Here is a 20912-nt window from a genome sequence, read left to right as displayed (position 1 = left end):
GAAAAGCCCCCAGATCAGTTCTAGTCACAAAAGCAAACCAAGTTCTGTAAGGAGTATGGTCAGTTCTGTGTGATAATTTAAAAGTTCAGACTTTATTTAAAGCCAAAATTTCGCCCTTCCAAAGAATCTTCTAACTCCTGAAGTAGGTTGGCCTACTACAGTGGGAAGGAGGAGGGGTCAGCTACTTTTTCTGACTTGACCTGACATACTCACTGCTCTTCCAGCGTCCTGCAGCCCCCGAGGCAGAAAGTGGAGCAGAAGGTGTTAGGAAGGTTCTTACTTGACTGTGACTGTTGTGGGGCGGTTGTTCATGCTGTCTGGACTTAGCAAGTGTGTACAGCTGATCATTTTGCTTATGAATTCTTTTGCAGTTTCTTCAGAGCCACCCAGTATTAATTATCTTTAGCCACATGACACATCTCTCCAAAACTTAGCGGCTTAAAACAACCCATGTTTGTTATCTCACAGTTTCTGTGGATCTGGAATCTAAACATGGCTTACCTGGATCCTCTACCTCTATGTCTCTCACAAGATCAGAGTCCCATTAAGGCTTGACTCGGGGATAGATTTGCTTCTGAGCCTATTCCAGTAGTTGTTGGCAGGATTCAGTTCCTCATGCGCCAGTAGCCCAACGGCTTCATTTCTTCACGAGCTATTGGCTAGAGCCTTCCCTTGGCACCTTGCTGTACAGGCTTCTCCACAGTGCAACTCACAATACAGCAGCTGGCTTCCTTCAAGCAAGAGGGGAAGAGTCAAAAAGATGGAAGTGACAGTCTTTTGTAACCCAATCTTAGAGGTTACATCCTATCACTTTCGCCATATTCTATTCATTGGAAGAAAGTAACGAGATGAGCACACACCTGAGAGAGGAGTACACAGGCCAGGAGTACCAGGAAATAAAGATCACTGGGAGCCATTTTAGAAGCAGCCTACCATCCCACCACCAGTATTCCTGGGATTATCTCAGTTTCACTTCTCTTGATACAGGCGATTGTATCTCTTTTTTGAGTAGTCACTTACAACTCCCTCCTCCTTGGACATCTTTCTGCTTGGTCCCCTCACCTCCAGGTGGCCCTCCTGAACAGGATTTAAGACAACCCCCATACTATCTATCTCTACCTAATGGTATATGGAAAACTTGCATCCTTAACCACAAAAAATTGGGGGGTACAAGCCAATCCCAGTGTAATCATCACCCATTTCAGTCTGCCATGAGAACCACTACCAGCAAATCTCTGCTCTTTCCCAAGATTTCTTAGTCTTGAGTCAATCACTGGTCTTCTATGACTCTAGTTCTAGAAGACATATCATAAGCGCTTCCAAGTGGTCTTGTTGATGCTTTTTTCCCTACATCAAGGTGCTAGGGGAAAGGAGAGCCTTTTATCAACTCTGTTTACCTCCAACTTTTTTTTTTTTTTTTGGCTAGAACTGAAGTTCACAAGGAGTTTTTGTTTGGTTTGGTTTGGTTTAGATTTTTTATTTATTTGAGATTGAGAGGACGAGCAGGGGGAGAAACAGAAGGAGAGGGAGAAGCTGACTCCATTGGGCTCCATCCCAGGACCCTGAGATCATGACCTGAGCCAAAGGCTCACCCGACCAAACTACCTAGGTACCCCTGCAAGGAATTTTGACCACATTCTTGGATCTGCAGCTAAAACTGACACTCAGGTAGTCTGTATTGACATCCTGCTTCTGCTGTTTGCTTTCTTCCTAATACTTTGAAGGCATTTGCTTTGGGTGATTGCTCATAGTTATTGTAACAAGGAAAATGATTACCAATTTATTAAATCAAACAGTGGAACATAATAGAGAAGAGATGGCAGAAAGATTAATAATGAGAAAGGGAAGGGAAGAAGATAGGAGAAAGCACTGGATACCTTATTTGGTTTCAGATTAGAATAAATAGGTAAATATTGTCTTAATGTTATTATGTAATTACTGTTGTTTTAATAGTGTCCTCGAAATGTTTGAGGCACTTGTAGAATTAAAATTGAGATATTTGAGTTTAATTCATAGAATAAAGGTAAATATGAAGAGAGAAAAGAGGCATAAAAAGCCAAATATTATACTAGAAGCATAGATGTTCTCCATTTAGACCCATAAATAAAATCTAATATAATGTTTGTAAGAGACCGACCTAACACAAAATAATGGGAGGTAAAGATTACTCCCAAATTAGAAAGATCTATTTATCAGAACTGAACGGAAAGATGACAGTAATTTATATCCGGCAAAATAAAATTTAAGGGAAAAAAAGCAGGCAGTGCATATCACTTTATATTGACAACATAAAGCCCAATGAAATTGACACCAAAAATAAAAGATGTGCTCGAATTGGCATAAGTCTTGTGAATTCGATTTACAAGTATCCAAATATTGTTTTACATAATTATCTTTCTTTAAGCTTTTTGGTGGGGGAAGCAGGGTTTGGAAGATCTGGATGAAGCAATAAATTCTCTTTCTATTAAAACATGCTACCTAAATCTTTGTGTGTAATTATGAAAGTTTCTCTGGTGGAGAACCAGCCAAGAATCCTTGCTGGGGAAATGCAGAAGGCAAGGGTAAAGTTCTACAAATACCGTTTCCTAGGAATTCAAACCGGGTTTGGAACTGGAGGCTTGTGCTGAACCCCCTTTGCTGTGGGAAAAGACGCTGTTTCTATCCAGTGGGTGTAAAGAAGTATCTTCAGCTGACATAGATTTCTGAGTCTGAGAAGTTTAATCGTCCAAGTACTCTTTACCCAATAAAAATTCCATTCTGCAGTTCTTGTTTTTTTGAAATCAGACTTTCTGGGGCAAGCCCTAAGCATTTATAGTTTGATTGATTTACTCTTAGAAAATAATGTTTTGGTTTGTTTTTAGTTTCAGAAATGTAATTCTGTAACACTACCAGTCCTCCTGCCCTGATGTAACTAGCAGTGATAGTTGGCAATAGATCCTTCCTAATGTTTTCTTACGCTTATGTAAGCATTTGTAGATAGATAGAGATAGGAAGATGCAGATACACACACACGTAATTTGATGCAGTTACCATTTTCTCATTTCAGCTTGCTCTTTTCACTTGTCCTTGATAATGCTGCTAGCTTTCCAAGTCAATACATACAGATCTTGGCAATGGATATGCCTAGTATGGCTGCGGCATCCTTTAGTTAATCATTTCTATACTGATGGCCCGTTAGTTGTTTCTTCTTTTGGCAGAACTTCGGTGAACATCTTGGATTGTTTATCTTTACATGCTCCTGCTCTCCTATAGAATAGATTGGATCCTAGAAGTAGAATTGCTAGACATGTGGTATGTGTGTCTTTAATTTTGTAATATATGAAATCATATCCACTTCTTAAACGTTTGTAGCAATTTATATTTCGTTTATGTAATCATTTATGTGGGTGCTGATTTCCCCACACTTAAAGTTGAGCACATTTCTAGCTTAAGAAAATAATTCAGTATAACCACAAAAGTGATACAGGGGAAAATATGAGAAAATTTTTTTGTGGTCTTGGAATAGGAAAGGCCTATTAGGCAAGATACAGACCCATAAGCCTTAAATAAAAACATTAATAGCTTTTACTATATTACTATATAAAAATTAAGAATTTCTGCTGGCCAAAAAAAAGTGTTGCAGATGAAATCAAGACAAATAATAAGTGAATAAAAAACACTTGTAGAGTATGATAGAAAAAGGGCTGAGAGGGCACCTGAGTGGCTCAGTTGGTTACGTGACTGCCTTCAGCAGTAGAAGCATGAGTATTGGACTTAGAAAAGCACTCACTCACTCAGCAGTGAGTCTGCTTCTCCTTCTGACCCTCTCCTTCTATCTCTTTCATTCTCTCTCTTGAATGAATAAATTTTTAAAAAATCTAAAAAAAAGAAAAGGTCTGAGATATAGATATGCACAAAATGAGCTTTTACAGATCAATAACCCAGTAGAAGCATGAGTATTGGACTTGGAAAAGCAGCTTATAGAAAACATAAAACAGATAACTCAACATATGAAAAAGTGTCCAACGTCCTCTATAATTAAGAAAGGGCAAATTAAAACACCATTTTTCACATAGCAAATTGAGATCCCCATTATTAGTGAAGATACAGGAATATGGACTCACATATGGTGGTGTAATTGGTATAGTCTCTGTAATTGACATTTTGGTGGTTTTACTTTTTGAATTGTTTTTAGCTGAAGTATTTTATGTACAGTTTTACAGATCAACCTTTGTTTATGATGAAGTACAACAGTTTCCTTTCTCATCCAAATTTATTGACTAGACAGTGTCTGTTGACTTTCTATCTTAAAAGACAAGAATATATGGGGCACCTGGGTGGCTCAGTGGGTTAAAGCCTCTGCTTTCAGCTCGAGTCATGATCCCAAGGTCCTGGAATCGAGCCCCACATCGGGCTCTCTGCTCAGCAGGGAGCCTGCTTCCCTCTCTCTCTCTGCCTGTATATCTGCCTACTTGTGATCTCTGTCAAATAAATACATAAAATCTTAAAAAAAAAAAAAAAAGACAAGGATATAACCAACTTGGTCTACTACCCTCCTATTATCTCCATTCTACATATTTTTACCAAAGTATATTGAAAATACAGAAAAGTTAAAATACAAGGTGAACACTGTATATCCACAACCTAGGTCCTACAGTTAACATTTTCCTAGGTTGGTTTTATCACACTTCTATCCTTCTAACAATCTCTCTATCCATCAATCCACTTTATTTTTTATGTATTTTAAATTAATTTGCATAGAATTTAATTCCATACACTTCAGCATGCATATAATTAACTGGAATTTAACATTTATTTACATTTTTTGAGGAAAACTAATACACAGTGAATGCCTAAGTCTTAAGTGTTTCATAGGATGAATTGTGACAGATTTATACACCTACATAACCCAAATCCCAATCAGCATATGGGATATTGCCATTGTCCCAGAAAATTTTCCCACGCTTCTTTCCAATCCCTAAGTCCCCGAAGTTAGCAATGTTAAGATTTTTTTCACCATAAAGTAGCTTTTCCTTTTCTAGAACATCATGTAAATGGCATCTCGCAGTATTCTTTTATGGTAAGACTTCTGTCATTTAACATGTTTTTAAGATTCATCCATGTTATTGTATGATGATCACGACATCTTGTTGATTGTTGAATATTATTCCCGTGTATGAGGACACTGCATTTCGCTTGGCCACTCTCCTGCTGATGAAGGCCTGGCTGCTTTCAGGCCAGGCCCTTGTGAGTGAAGCTGCTGTGTACCTCCTCGTACAGATCTTTGTGTGGTCATGTGCTTTGATTTCTCTTGGATCAGTGCACAGAGTATTGTGGCAGTTCGGTGTGTTAAAAGATCATCACGATAGATTTCGCTTCATACCGAACAGCATGGCTGAAATTGGAAAGGCTGGCTGTACTGCCAAACCGTGTCGGTCAGGATGGGGAGCACAGAGAGCTCTCATATATTGTTTGAAAGAACAATACGATACAGTAACCACTTCGGAAAATAGTCTGGCAGTTTCTTACACAGGTAAACATTTACCTAGGCTTTACCCTGTTATCATGCTCCTGGGTATTTATCCAAGAGAATTGAAAGCATATAATTTAAAAAAAAAAGTGCAAGAATGTGTATAGCAGTTTCATTCACAATAGCCAAACCTGGAAACAATACAAATGTCCCATCAGTACACCCCCAGGGGAATGGGTATAGTGGAAGACTACTTGGTAGTATAAAAGAACAAACTACTTAAATAATATGAAGTCATCTCAGAAACGCATTAAATGGGTGCCTGGGTGGCGCAGTTGGTTAAGCAGGCAACTGCTGGCTCCGGCTCAGGTCATGATCTCAGCCCAAGGTCATGGGATTAAGCCCGCTGTTAGGGTCCAAGCTTGGTGTGGATTTTACTTGAGTTTCACTCTCCCTCTGCCTCTCCCTTGTACTTGTACTCTCTCACACTCTCTCTTTCGAAAATAAATAGATAAATCTTAAAAAACAAAAACAACAAAAACACATTAAGTAGAAAAGGCCAATAACAAAGACTTCTTCCCTTTTTAAAATTTTTATTATTATTATTTTTAAATTTTAAGTTTAAAATTTATTTTAAAATAAATAAGTTTAAAATAAAATTTAAAATTTTATTTTTAAAATTTAAAAATAAAAACTGATCTCTGGTGACGGAAATCTGGGAAGTGGTTGTCTTTGGTGGGCTGCAGTAACTGGTAGGGAAGATGAGGAGGCTTTCTGAGCTGACTTCATGTTATATACTTGATTAGGATGGATTATATGGGTCTATGATGTATCAAATTCTTATTCATTTAAGATCAGTATAATTCACTATATATATAAATTTTTACCTCAGTAAAAGTGAAACCTGAAAAACAAGTGTATTTCATACCTTTTCAAAATTGAACCCATGTGGACAGTTGCTTAGAAGACTGTGGGGACTGAGGGAGAGTTGAAGGAATAGGCCAACTTTTTAGACATTTCAATTTAAAATGTGACTTCCGAAATTAAAAAGAAAGAGGGCCTGGAGGCTTAAATGAAGATCTTCTATGACAATCATAAACCAAATCCCTTCCTTTTTGGAACCCGAGTTTTTCCAGTTGTCAGACTAGCCTTCCCTAAGGTGTACCATGAGGAAGAGGGATGAGTTAATACCCAGCACATGCCCCGCCTCCAGAATCAGCAGTGCTAGTGAAGGTCTGCGGTTAATTGTCCAGCCTGCCCCCTAGAGAGTCTACCACAAGGTTACAAGCCCTGCATTCTGAGTATATCACGACCTCTCGAAATTACTTATAATTCTTTTTTTTTTTAAGATTTTATTTATTTATTTGACAGAGAGAGAGATCACAGTTAGGCAGAGAGGCAGGCAGAGAGAGAGAGAGAGAGGAGGGTAAGCAGGCTCCCTGCTGAGCAGAGAGCCCGATGCGGGACTCGATCCCAGGACCGTGGGATCATGACCTGAGCTGAAGGCAGAGGCTCAACCCACTGAGCCACCCAGGCGCCCCACTTATAATTCTTTTAAAGATAAAATTGTCAAGGTTTTCAAAGTTCTGTGGAGTAAAAAACATGTCTATGAAATTGCTCTTATCAACTAAGAAGTGATGGTTTTTACATACTTAAAGTTATTAGGGACTGCTTTTCTAGAGATTTTTTTGAATTGTTATTTTGGGAATGATTTCCGTATAGTCATGCTTGTGATTCTTTAACAGAGTGTTATTTTCAAATATTAAATTGATGAATAACCTGTTTATCGAGCCAAATATAGCCACATTTTAAGAATTCTTTCCCCTTTATCTTGTGCACATTTCTGTTTTCTGTAATGTGCTTTTCTCATTTTACCCTGCAGTAAATCTGTTGACTCGTTTGTAGAACTCTTTATCTAAAGCCATTTTTAGAGTAACATCACAAGTTTTTTTTTCCCCTCTGTAATTTAACTTCATTGTATACACTTTGATACCTAAAATAGTCTTTTTTTCTCTATTCTTTTCATTTTTCTTTTCTGCTAGCTCCTCAGATCTTTATTGGCATACTCAGAGACAAGTTTGCTTGTCATTCCTATTTTTTTTTTTCTTAAGCATAGAGACTCCTTTATACTATAACCTCAGAATAGTTTTTTCTTAGTAACCTGTTACTAAAAGTGCTCCATGATATGCTTTCTTTTCCCTGTCGTAGTTGGAATCCGTAATTTTCTCTATGTGCAAGTGTAGGCTTCTTCATGTCCTAAGTCAATAAGGAAACCTTGGTCCTCAAGGAGTATTTATTATGCATGTATCAGGCACTGTTTTAGGCATTTGGGCTACTGTGTAAAGAACATGTTTCCCCTGCACAGAGATTATATTCTTTTTTATTCTTCTAAGATTTTATTTATTTATTTGTGAGAGAGAGAGTGAGAGCGTGTACGAGTGAGTACAGGCCATGAGAGCAGCAGCAGAGGGAGAAGCGGGCTCCCCGCCGAGCAAGAAGCCTGATGTGGGACTCGATCCCAAGGCCCTCGAAGGTGGACACTTAACCAACTGAGCCACCCAGGTGTCCCAGAGAGGTGCTATTTTTAATTGGGTTGTAAGGAAGTCTCTCTGATGAGGTAGTGTATGAGCAGAGATTTGAACAAAGTAAGGGAATGGGCCAAGGGCACTTCTGAGAGAAAAGGCATTGCCGAAGGAGGGAGCTTGAGTATGTTTGCCTGCCCTTCGGGCTCTTAGGACCCCTGCACCCCAACCCCCGACTGCTGCATGGACTATAGTGAACAGAACCAGTAAGCTACCAGTGTGGAACCCCTGACCCCTAGTATCCTGATTAGATTCCCCTAATGTTGGTTCCAGGGTTTTCATACCCTCCTGTTCACCCTGTTGGTGAGAGAGGGATTCCCACCGTATGATTACGGGAATGCCTCAACACACATCACCGCACAGACGAACTAGGCCGCAGCTTATTAATTACATGAACTCCCACCCGAAAGGAAGAGGACACCGCGTGCCATGTGGGGGTTGCACTGAGGAGTAGAGTGAACAACCGGGGCAGTGGGAGGTGGGCTTCGGAGTATCAAGAGAGTGGGGCTCCCATGGAAGAGTGTGGTTGCCTTGTTTTCATCACTTGCAGGGCTGGCAGTACTGAGCTTCAGGTCTTACACCACGGCCTGAGCAGAATTTGTTTCCTGGAAGTACTCTGATCTCAGCGGCATCACGAGAGTTCTCAGAGAAGATCTGATCCCTTGATTAAGATAGGAACTTATATTTCTGAAAATAATGAATAATGACTTAAAGAAACAATGTTTTAAGTGAACATGGAAGATGGTAATCCAGTTTTTTTGTTTTTTGTTTTAAGAACCATAATTCCTTAGCAAGGAACTTTTGTTTGTTTAAAAACAAATTTAAGGATATGACAGTATAAATTCTAGGAAGTCACTAGGAAGTCTAGTGAAATACAGCATCTCTGCTAGCTACGTGAGTTATTCTGAGAATACTGTTTTTTTACCACATCTTGTTAGGAACAGGATACTCCAAGACCCAATTTGTTATTTTAACAGAGAAAGCCAACTTCTTTTTTTATCTTAACAAATATTCGATATTAATGGATTTATAAGCTCACCCTTTTTAGTCTTAAGAATAAGAATAAAAAATGAGCCAGTTATATCAAAAAGACAAAATAACAAGTGTTGGCAAGGATGTAGAAAAGAGGGAACACTCATACCCTGTTGTAAGAATGTAAATTGGTGCAGTCACTATGGAAAACAGTAAGGAGGTTCCTCAAAAAACTGAAAATAGAAATACTGTGCGATCCAGCAATTCCACTGGTATTTATCCAAAGAAAATGAAAATATCAATTTGTAGAGATCTATGCATCCCTGTTTATTGTAGCATCATTTAGAATAGCCAAGATATGGAAGAATGTATGTCAATAGGTGATTGGGTAAAGAAGATGCAGTGTATGTATATGGTAGAATATTACTTGCCCATAAAAAGTGAACCATTGCCATTTGTGACAACATGGGTAGATCTGGAGGGTTTTATGATAAGTGAAATAAGTCAGGCAGAGAAAGACAAATACCATATGATTCCACTTTTATGTGGAATCTAAAAAACAAATGAATAAAACCCAGAAACTTATAAAATTGAAGAGACTCATAGATAGAGGAAACTGTTGGTTACGAGAGTGGGGAGGGGTGGAGGTGGGGCAGGCAAATAGGTGAAGAGGATTGAGGCTACAAACTTAGTGACAAGTCATGAGATGTAAAGCACCAGGTAGAGAGTCACTATGGTCACTTTGTGTGGTGACAGTTGATGACTTACTGTGGAGATCATTTCATAATATGTAACAGTGTTGATATGATGTATATGTGAAACTAATAGGATATTGTATGTCAGTTATAGTTCAATTAAAAAGAAGAACAAACTGCACCAGCTTTGGCAACATTTTAATATTTCATTGCATATTTTTAGATTATTTGTAGTATACTGTCCCAACACAAGTAAACTTTCCTTTCTACAAACCTGTAGCTTTCAGTATTCCTTGAATATTTGGTTTTAGCCTTCTTAATCCTCTCCCACATGCTGGAACAACCCAGATACTTGACCTCAAGTACAAAACTAATCTTTTCCCATTAATAAAGCAAAACACATCCCATTACATTGCCTACCTGGTTACACTTCTGTGCCATGATTGTTTTTAAGTGTAGTCTCAATCCCCTTTTTCATAATTTTTAAAAAAGATTTTATTTATTTATTTGACAAAGAGAAAGCACAAGCAGGTGAGCAGCAGGCAGGGGGAGAGAGAAAAGCAGAATCCCCCTGATCAAAGAACCTGACATGGGGCTCGATCCCAGGACCCTGGGACCATGACCTGAGCCAAAGGCGGACTCTTAACCAACTGAGCCACCCAGACACCACCCCATTATTTACAATTTAACCAAAGTAACTAACCTCTGTTTCATAGAGAGTCAGATAACTTGAGGGATTATTGTCGTATATAAGTGTTTTAACAAACCGTCAATGCTCACAGGCAAACATAGCACACATATCCTTTCTCTGCCTCCTTAGACTAGCAAAAATAGTCACCACACAACATATAAAAGTTCACATTCTATATATTTTAAAACTACACATCATTACCAATGTTTCAGTATTTTATTTTATTTAGAAATTATTCAAGGATACAAAGATTATCCATTCGTTAATTCAATATGATACTAGTCCAGTGTCCTTAAGTTAACTTTTGGAAATTATGTTTAATCTAACATACCACAGAATATATTACCATTGATATAGAAAAACTTGTCAGGAATATAATTCATTTACGTTTTCCTTAATCTTTAACATCATATGGAAGTAATATTAGCTTGATATCAGTAGACCTGTTTAAGAAGTTCCAATGTAATTAGTGTCTTCATTAGGAAACCAACCCAGATTTTACTTAAGAAAATAAAACATTTGCTTATATCACATTCTACAATGATTAGATCCACACAAAGTTGTTTTTACACCAAAATTATCACCAGTCTGATTTGTTCACTTTGATTACTTAAATTTGGATTTTTTATATAGATGCCTCTGACCTATCAGTTTCTGTGAGAAGGATTTTTTTCTTAGATGGTCACCACATTGAACATAATACAGTACTCCTTTAATAAAAAACAGAAATGTCGACATTTTAAAGCATTAGGAAAATAATCCTGCATTGGTGCATTTTTGTAGTCTCAGTGCAAAAGTCCTGCAGAAAAAGTGAGACATATTAATCACAAGAAATGAAGGCAATCCACCCGCAGGAACCACAGCAAGAGGCTGGAACATCTTACAGTGTAATTCAGAATCAGCTGGAGTCTTCTTAAAACATTGATTCGATTCTTGGGCTTAACTCCCAAGGTGTCTAAGTCAGTTGGTTAGGATTCTGGAATGAGAACTAGCATTTCTAGTGAGTCCCCAGGAAACACTAAGGGTGAAGGTCCACGGATGAAACTCTTAGGTTTTCTAGGAAATAAGAGGTTGCCTTCCTCCCATAGGGCTGTAGACCTGTAGACTTCAAGGTGTAGAGGCTTGGTCTCTAACTGACATCCCTGAGTGTCTCTCTAATGATCAAAGCAGACAAATGAATAAAGAACAATAAGGCTACCATATTGAACATACTGTACATTCACTTCTTTTTCTCCTGAGGATTCTTAGCTTTTATATTCCTTCATATTATATATGAATGTAATATAAAGAAACCTTATGTTTATGTAATATGTGTATTTTTATTTATTTTTCCATTATATCACATTTTTGTAAGTCATATTAGTATCTGCAAACCAATGAAAAGAGCTCTTTTATTTTAAGAAAATTATATATAATTTGTTAAGACCATTTTCTGGGTAGAAAAATGTTTCAAAATCACAAAAGGAGGGGTTTGTATTGTCAAGTACAAACACAGAGAGCTTGTGGCTTCAGGTCTACAGGTTCAGGTCCAGGTTAAAGGAGGCACAGAGCACACACATTCACTGATCTAGGTCTCCAAAGGGCTTTTCTTCTTTCTAATAGAAGCCAGACATTCTTCTGCAAACGGAAAGACTAATACACCAGATTGTTTTTTGCCATGTCATTCCGAAAGGCAAGCGGTCACCATCATCCTGTAATAGGGCATAACATTTGGCTGTGTACAGACCAAAATCAAAACCAAACATAGCCAAGAACCAGAAACAAAAGTAAAAATAACAAAGTACAAAGTCAGGAAAACAGAAACAGAGAAAAACAAACTCTGAAGATAAAGCCCTACTGTAGCCACTTGCCGTTCACTATGGGAGCCAAAAAAGAGTGCCTGGGAGGTACATTTTTTAATTAGTTCAGGAAGATGTATCTACTTGAACAACTTGTTACTCCAGAATTGCCAACGTTTTAATTTTCAAAAGAGTTAAAAACAAAGATTCTCAATAAAATGCAGTGAGTAACAGCTTCCTGGTGGTAAGGCCAGCTATGCTATTTTTGACAGTATTTATTACAGGGACACAGACTCAAATATTCCAAGGGGCCAGGTAAACAATATAAATAAGGAACACAAGCATTTACATTATCTAGAAAGCGGTGGGCATGTAACAAACACACTTGAGGGCACATACTTTGTCTAAAGGTGGCAACCGTTGAAAATGTTCGCAAACTGTCGCCTTGTGGGAATTCTTGCTTATCCACGTCTTTTATATTTTTTTGACAGAAGCTATTAACGTGGATTTCAATGTGAATCTTCCCATTTTAAAGTGTTGGTAACTAATTCAGTTAAAAAGCAAAAAACTCTGTATGAGCCAAACAAAATTTGTTTTCAGGCCAAAAATGGCCCAAGGGCCATCACTTTGCAACCTCTGCAGTAGATGCTGCTTATGTAACATTATAGCAAAAGAAGAGTTTAACCAAAAGTTGTATTTTTGTTGGAAAGAAGGTTTTAAAAGATTTCTTTTTAAATTGTATGCTTTCAGTTTTTTTTATAAGAGTGACAAAACAGTATGCCCACCGCATATTTAACATGTACTTCCATTTTAAGTTCCATTTTTTGGTCCATTAAAAATACAGTTATTCACTTTCCGGAGATCTATGTCACAACAATGAATATTGTTACTACTGAACTATACATTTAAACATAGTTAAGATGGAAAATTTTGTGTGTTTTTTTAAAAAGATTTTATGTATTTATTTGACAGAGAGATCACAAGTAGGCAGAGAGGCAGGCAGAGAGAGAAGGGGAAGCAGGCTTCCTGCTAAGCAGAGAGCCTGATGCGGGGCTCGATCCCAGGACCCTGAAATCATGACCTGTGTCAAATGCAGAGGCTTTAACTTACTGAGCCACGCAGTTGCCCCATAAAATTATGGTTTTTATCATATATTGCCACACACATGTATTATTGAATGTTTAGTGAATTATATTAATAATGATAATTTTAAAATTATAATATATATTATAATATAATATATAGTCTATAATAATATATATTATAATAATTAATAAATAATAAATTAATTCATTTTAAACTGTCTTTGTAGGGCAGTATTGAATGTAACAGTGTGGGATGAGGGGGAAGCCTGGAGACAAGGAGATACTTAGAGTGCTATAGCGGCCTTGTTGAAGGATCATGAGAGCTTGTTCAGGGAACTAAATTTATTAATGGGAGTGGTGGTCAATTTGAGAGACATTTCCGGAGCTGATCTGGGAGAATTAGATGAAAAACTGAATATGGGGCTTGAGGAGATAATAAAAAGATGAAGGTTTTGGAGCGCCTGGGTGGCTCAGTGGGTTAAAGCCTCTGCCTTCGGCTCAGGTCATGATCTCAGGGTCCTGGGATCGAGCCCCGCATCGGGCTCTCTGCTCAGCAGGAAGCCTGCTTCCTCCTCTCTCTCTCTCTCTCTGCCTGCCTCTCTGCCTGCTTGTGATCTGTCAAATAAATAAATAAAATCTTAAAAAAAAAAAAAGATGAAGGTTTCTTTCTTAGTAACAGATTATGCCAATAATTAAGATTAAGAAAAACAGATTCAAGGGAAGTTAGTTCCGTTTTAGACAAGCCATGGTATTTCAGGACTTGAAGGAAATCGAGAGGTCACCAAGTGCAACCACCTCATTTTATAGATGTGAAAGTCAAGGCCCCAAGAGATGAGGTGATACCTTTGATGTCGCAGTTTAAATCAGAAGCAGGACTTTACATGTTCTAGACTCGAAGTTCCCCTTTCCTCCACACACACGGTGTCTGTTCTGACACAGCTTCCTCCGGTTCCGGGTGAGCATGTGCTGGTGTCCTCCCCAGGCCGTGTGTGAGTGAGGGGGCCTGCACAGCTCCTCGGGGGACCAGGCCCTACACCCTGCCTCTTGCTCTCTGAACTGCAGTTGGGCCCCTTCTCCTCTTCATAGGCTTCCTTCAGCTTGAGCTGCTTGGAGGACCTGTGAATGGAAGTGGTTTGTAGACCTCGGCAGTCTCCTGCCTGCAGGTCCGTGTAATCCTGTCCGAGTCATAGGAGTTCAGAGGCAAAGCTGGGGCTGCAGATGGAGATTTGTGAGGCAAGGACCATTTCCTGACACACTGTAAGGAATTATGGATGTATAAGAATATAATAGCTGAAGGGTTTTAACTTTATCTTACTAGAGGACCTCAAGCCCGGCTATATGTAGGAATCAGTAAGTCCCTGGGGGAGGACTGAAGCGTGTGTGTGTGTGTATGCAATATGTATATTTTAAGATTTTATTGATTTATTAGAGAGCACAAGCAGGAGGAGCTGCAGGCAGGCCGCGGGAGGAGAGCTCGATGTGGGCCTTGAACCCAGGACCCTGAGATCATGACCTGAGCCAAAGGCAGAGGCTTAACTGAACCACCCAGGCACCCCCGAAGTATATTTTTTTTAAAGTTCCAGAGGTTTCATATGCACAGCTAAGAATGCTATAAGCAATGAAAAGTTATAGAAGGATTTGAAGCAAGAAAGTGAGATAATCAAATGTCTGTTTTAAAAAGGTTTCTAGGGACAGCTGGGTGGCTCAGTCGGTTAAGCATCTGCATTTGGCTCAGGTTCTGATTCCAGGGTCTTGGGATTGTGTCCTGTGTTGGGCTCCTTGCTCAGTGGGGAGCCTGCTTCTCCCTCTGCCTGTCGCTGCCCCTGCTTGTGCTTCCTTGCTGTCTCTCAGTCTGTCCCTCTGACAAATAAATAAAATATTTCAAAATAAAAATAAAGAGGAGGGCTCCAGAGTGGCTCAGTCAGTTGGGCATCAGACTCTTGATCTCAACTCAGGTCCTGATCTCAGGGTCTTGAGTTTAAGCTCCATATTGGGCTCCTCGCTGGGGTGGAGACTACTTAAAAAATAAAATGAAATTTAAAAAGGTAATTCTAGCTTAAATGGGTGGTAAGAGAGACTTGCAAAAGCCCAGGCAAGAGATGATAATTTTTAATGACAATATATTTCATGAGTTAATTTTCACAATAATTCTTTATCTTACAGCACATGTTTCTGGGGGTGTGGGGGATGTGTGTGTGTAAAAATTCACTGTCATCTCCAGAAGATGCATCTTTTGGATTTTTTGTTCTTAATACTACTCTTTTTAACTATTTCTCTAGGACAGATTCCCAGCAGCAGTTCTGTCGAGTCAAAGGAAATGAGTAGTTTTGGCTCCTGGTTATGTATTATAATGGTTATAATCAATTTACAGTGTTACTCTCCACATGGTGGGCCAAGTAGGAACTTTGGAATCATTTGTAAGATTCAAAAAAGAAAAACTATTGGGATTTTGATTAGAATAATTTTATTTTGAAATTATCAAAACAATGTTTATATCATGCTTATGTTATTTTACATGATTTCACTGAATATTTAATAACTAAGTTTATTTTTAACAGATTGATGAACTCCCAGAGGGAGCTGTGAAGCCCCCAGCAAACAAGTATCCTATCTTCTTTTTTGGCACCCATGAAACGTAAGTCAACAAAACAACTTAAAGCTTCAGCAACTCTAATTTCTACTAAATTAAGATCTTATACCTGTTCTATGACATTTTATATGTTATTAAAAGGATCACAATTATATAAAATTACCAAGGTTAATAATGTATTTTTCTTTTTTTTTTTAAGCTTTTATTTATTTATTTGACAGAGATCACAAGTAAGCAGAGAGGCAGGCAGAGAGAGAGAGGGAAGCAGGCTCCCCGCTGAGCAGAGAGCCTGATGCAGGGCTGGATCCCAGGACCCTGAGATCATGACCTGAGCCGAAGGCAGAGGCTTAACTCACTGAGCCACCCAGGCGCCCCAATAATGTATTTTTCTTAATGTGAAGATTTTTCATTGATTTCGCTTTTGAATGTTATTTCTATGTAAATGTTGGACATCACCCAGAATCTCCTTTAGGACACTTTTTAAGTCCTAAGGTATCTCCTTACCGCTCTCAGTAAATTTCTTCTATTGCTCTTGTACATTTCCTTTTAGAGAAACTTCATCCATTTATAAATTGTACAACAAAGTTATGTTTTCTCAGGCTCTTTAATTTTGTTGAACCCTGAAGCAAACATACCACCTTAATAAGGTTTTTAAATTGCATTGGTTAGAATACAGGCCAAACTGCTAAATAAAGGAACCTCAAAATACAGTGTCTTAAAGAATACAGAAAATTCTTTCTCTGAATCAGTCCAGGGATAGGCAGGTAGACAGAGGTGAGTAGACTACTACTTTGCTCTAGGGACCCAGGTTCCTTCTGTCACATTGTCCTGTCATTGCCTGGAGTGTTGCTCCTGTCTGCTTATTTATTTATTTATTTATTTTTAATATTTTATTTATTTATTTGACAGACGGAGATTACAAGTAGGCAGAGAGGGGGGGGGGGAGCAGGCTCCCCGCTGAGCAGAGAGCCCGACGCGGGGCTCGATCCCAGTGCCCTGGGATCATGACCTGAGCCAAAGGCAGAGGCCTCAACCTACTGAGCCACCCAGGCGCCCCCTGTCTGCTTATTTAAAAGCAAACAAACGAAACAGGGCTTAGCAGCATCTGTGCATCTTACAGGTAGAGGAAGGGGAAAAGAGAGAACATGAAGAACAGGTAACTTCTTTGTAAGGAAATGACAAGAAAGTTGCTTGTATCACATACACTTGCATTCAGTGCAGTGGCACAGACTGGGTCACGTGGCCACGTGTTACTGTCAGGAATTGGGAAATCGGCCACCAGCAGGGCAACTCTTAATGGGGAAATAATTGGAAGGAGTAATCCATTAATAAAAAGAAAGAAGACAGTAGATACTAGGAGACGGTTGACAGTCTTGACACAATGGAAATGTTTGTGGTCTGTCAGAGCAAGGACATAATTGAGTAGGAACTGCAGATGTGGGGGAAAGCTAAACACTGTCTCTTACAGTCGTCAGGTTCAGAGCCCTCCCTTGTGTTCATTTGAAGTAGTAGACTCAGGCACGAACTTCTTAGCTTGCGGCTTGCGGTCTGTGCCTTTCTGACATCTTCATTCTTACCTGGAAAGAGCTAGCGACGGGGTGCCTGGGTGGCTCATTGGTTGAGCGTCTGACTTGATTTCAGCTCGGTCATGATCTCAGGGTCGTGAGATCGAGCCCTGCATTGGGCTCCGTGCTCACCGTGGAGTCTGCTAGAGATTCTCTCTCTCCATATCCCTCTGTCCCTCCCTGAACTCATGCTCCCTCTCTCTCTCTCAATAAAAATAAATAAAATCTTTTAAAAAAATTAAAACAAAAATAAAAAAGAAAGAGAGCTAGTTAGGAGACTGAAGGCCCTTAAGACATATTTATTTCTTGGCTTCATGTGAGACATAGTTTTGTTTCTTTCAGAAAGTTGGTTTTATTTTCTTTTGTTTTTATCTAAAAAACACTGTGTAGGGGCTCCTGGGTGGCTCAGTTGTTAGGCGTCTGCCTTCGGCTCAGGTCATGATCTCAGGGTCCTGGGATCAAGCCCCACACTGGGCTCCCTGCTCAGTGAGGACATGCTTCCCCCTCTTTCTCTGCCTGCCTCTCTGCCTACCTGTGATCTCTGTGTGTCAAATAAATAAATATAATCTTAAAAAAAAAAAAAAGACACTGCATACATACTATGCACCATTACCATAGGTTTTCTTCCATAGAGGTTGCTAGAAAGTTTAGAGATTAATGTTTTACCTATAATAAGTACAAAGGGCTTTATGACACATATTTTTCTCTTTGCTCCATTCCTGTCTCCAGTTTACATCGATACCATTACTGTGCTTTTTCTCTAGGACCTATTTCCAAACGATTGTATCGTATCCCTGGGACCAGGCAGGCTTTAATAAAAAAGATTATCACATTTCCACCATATAGGACAAATCAACCATTTACTGACATTATGTGGTCACTTTTATTTACTTAGTAAACATTTTCTAGGCATTCCTTAATGCACTGTAGAACTAGGAGCTTGCCACCTGGTGTATTGCTGGTGAATGTAATAGGATCATTCCAGTGAACAGTGTGAAGGGTTTCACAGCGCTGTTTTTTACAGCATCCCTAATGGAAGCCAGTGGCATCATTCCAGACCTCAGTTCAGTGAACGTGCTACCAAGGAGAAGTATCAAACAATCCATATGTGAGTTTTTTGCTGGTTTGATCATCCAGAGGTAGATTCTTAAATATCTAGAGGAAAATGAACTTCACAAAACCAGCTGTGAGTTCAAGTTTCAGCAGACTGTGTATTGGGTATTAGGTGCCCCGAGCCTGTGGCTGTATGCCTGGCCCATAGCCAGTGTTCAGCCTCTCTGCGGAGGCGGAGAGGGCGTGGGGTGGCTTACTCCCGTGGGCACGGTGCCTGCCAATGGTCAGTGTTTAAAATAATCACTGTGGGTTGAAATTAAATTAAAAAGACATAAAAGAAAGAGGGAAAAGTATAGGAAAGGTGAGGAACTTCACAAGAAAGCTGTGTGCTGTTCAGCCAGAGGAGCACCCCCAAGCAGACTAGAGGTTTCCTCAGAACATCGCCTTGAATTTATTCTGGTGCCCAGTCAGACAGGTCGTCGCAGCCCCCAGTCTCCGCCGTGTAACAGCCCAGCAGGTTTAGTTCGGACACTTCTCAAGGTGCGTTAGCCTGGAGGGAAACCATTCGCAGAACATGGACCTGTGAACGCTTTTGTTTCCTGGCCCATACTTTAAGACTTGTGAAGCCTGTGGAGTCGCTAACCAGTTGGGAGAAAATTTGATGTGCGGAATTATCTTTCTGTAATCTAGGAGAAAACGAGGTTGTGTGTCAAAAATACGTTGTTTTAAGACAGTTCCTTCAGGGCTCTTGTTTGTGGCCACAGCTGTGACGGCTACTGGACCCATGAGCCCTGCCTCAGAAGAGCACAAGCAGGCTCTGGTTAGCAGCAGCAGCTCATGGGCCCTCTGCTGCCTCACCCACAGCTAATTCCTACACTGGGAGTCCGTTGCTGGAGGAAGGTCAAAACCGTAGTGGAATAAGGCCTGACAGACTTCTCAGAAAGTCAGACGGACATACCTAAAGTCCATTTCTTTTCTCATGTTCCATTTGTCACACAAGACTGTGACGTGACTTTGATTAAAATGTCCAGCAACCTAATAAGTTATGTCTGGATTCAGTGAGATAGAATCATGTTGACCAAGCAATTAAAATTGGTCAAGGGAGTTTTGGTGGTTGGGGTAAGAAAACTTCCCCAGATATTTTTGTCAAATTAAAGTTTTTGATCAGCTAGGTAATGCGGAAATCAGTACTAAGACCCAGTCAGAAAATGGAGTATGTTGTGTGTGTGTGTACACATACATACATACATACACAAATACACATAGATGTATGTATAAAATATATATATATTTTGGTGGGCAACAAAGTTTATTGAGAGATGGCATCAAGCGATAGTACAAAGCTCCCGATGAGGGAGGGCACCCGAGAAGATGGCCCAGAAAATGGCATTGATAAAGATCGACAGTACACTGTTACCACACCTCTCAGAGCTTTGATATCTCCAGCTCAGAGCTTTCCTCTGAGTTCCAGAATCACGTCTCCAGCTGCCGACTTGACCTCCTCACTTGGATGTCAAACCAGGTTTTCAAACTTAACATCTCAAACTGAGCTCTTCGCCTTCAAGTCTTGTTCTCTCCAAAGCCCTTCAATTCGGTACATGCCACTCTGGTCTCGTTTCCCAGCCTGGCACCCTGGAGACAGCCTCACCTCCTTCCTTTCTCTCACATGGCATCTCCAGCCCAGTAACAGTCACGTCGGCTCTTTCACGGGCATGAGTTCAGAATCCAGCAGCCCCTCGGCCACTGCACCCCGCACACCCTGGCCCGAGTCACTGTCATCACTCCGGGGGCCGATGGGTCCCCCTGCTTCTACCCTAGTGCCCACTTCTTCGGTCTCTTTTCAGCTCAGCAGCCAGAATGATGCTATTAAAACACAAATTGTCACGTGTCTTCACAGACCTTTCATGGTTGCTCATCTGACTCTGAGCCTCGATAGCGGCCTTCAAGGCCCCACGTACTCTGTGCCCCCGGCTGGTCCCCTCTCGGCCCTCCTCTCACTCTAGCCACGCCGGCCTCTTCATTTCCTCAGCACAGTCGGCATTCCCACCTCGGGGCCTGTCATACTCACTCTTCCTTAAATGTGCCCCTGTACCCGGAACACTGCCCGGCCTGCTTCCTCACCTCCCGGGCCAGGGAGGCCTTCTGCGATCCGTGTCTCTGAAGTGACCACATGGCACCCCCAGCCTGGCCATCCCCCTTCTCTGCATTCTTTATGTTGGCACATGGTACTGTGCTTTCTGCTCCCTGTGTCTGTCCAAACTCTGCTCGCCCTCCTAGCACGTGTGCCCTCTGAGCGCAGAGGTGCTCATCCGCTTGTCCCTGCAGAATCCACGGCACGGCAGCAGGGCCTGACCCTTCATGGGTGTTCGGTCTGTCCGGTCTGTCGGACAGAAGGGTCTCGGAATCTCAGTTTGAAATGTAAGCTTCTTGGGTGTCCCGCCAGGATGTGGGC

General features: G+C 40.3%; 1 protein-coding gene across 1 annotated transcript in view; it reads left to right on the top strand.

The window, feature by feature from the left end:
- The window catches only part of HDGFL3 (HDGF like 3), a 78789-nt gene that overhangs the window by 33780 nt on the left and 24097 nt on the right, over positions 1 to 20912 (top strand). Inside the window, exon 2 of the mRNA XM_082736210.1 lies at positions 15811 to 15887. Within this exon, the coding sequence (XP_082592336.1) occupies positions 15811 to 15887 (77 nt within the window). The remainder of the gene's footprint in view (positions 1 to 15810; positions 15888 to 20912) is intronic.

Source organism: Mustela nivalis, assembly GCF_964662115.1.
Source record: "Mustela nivalis genome assembly, chromosome: 6".
Classification (NCBI taxonomy): Eukaryota; Metazoa; Chordata; class Mammalia; order Carnivora; family Mustelidae; genus Mustela; species Mustela nivalis.
The sequence above is the reverse complement of the archived record's forward strand: the minus strand, read 5'-3'. Positions and strand labels throughout refer to the sequence as shown.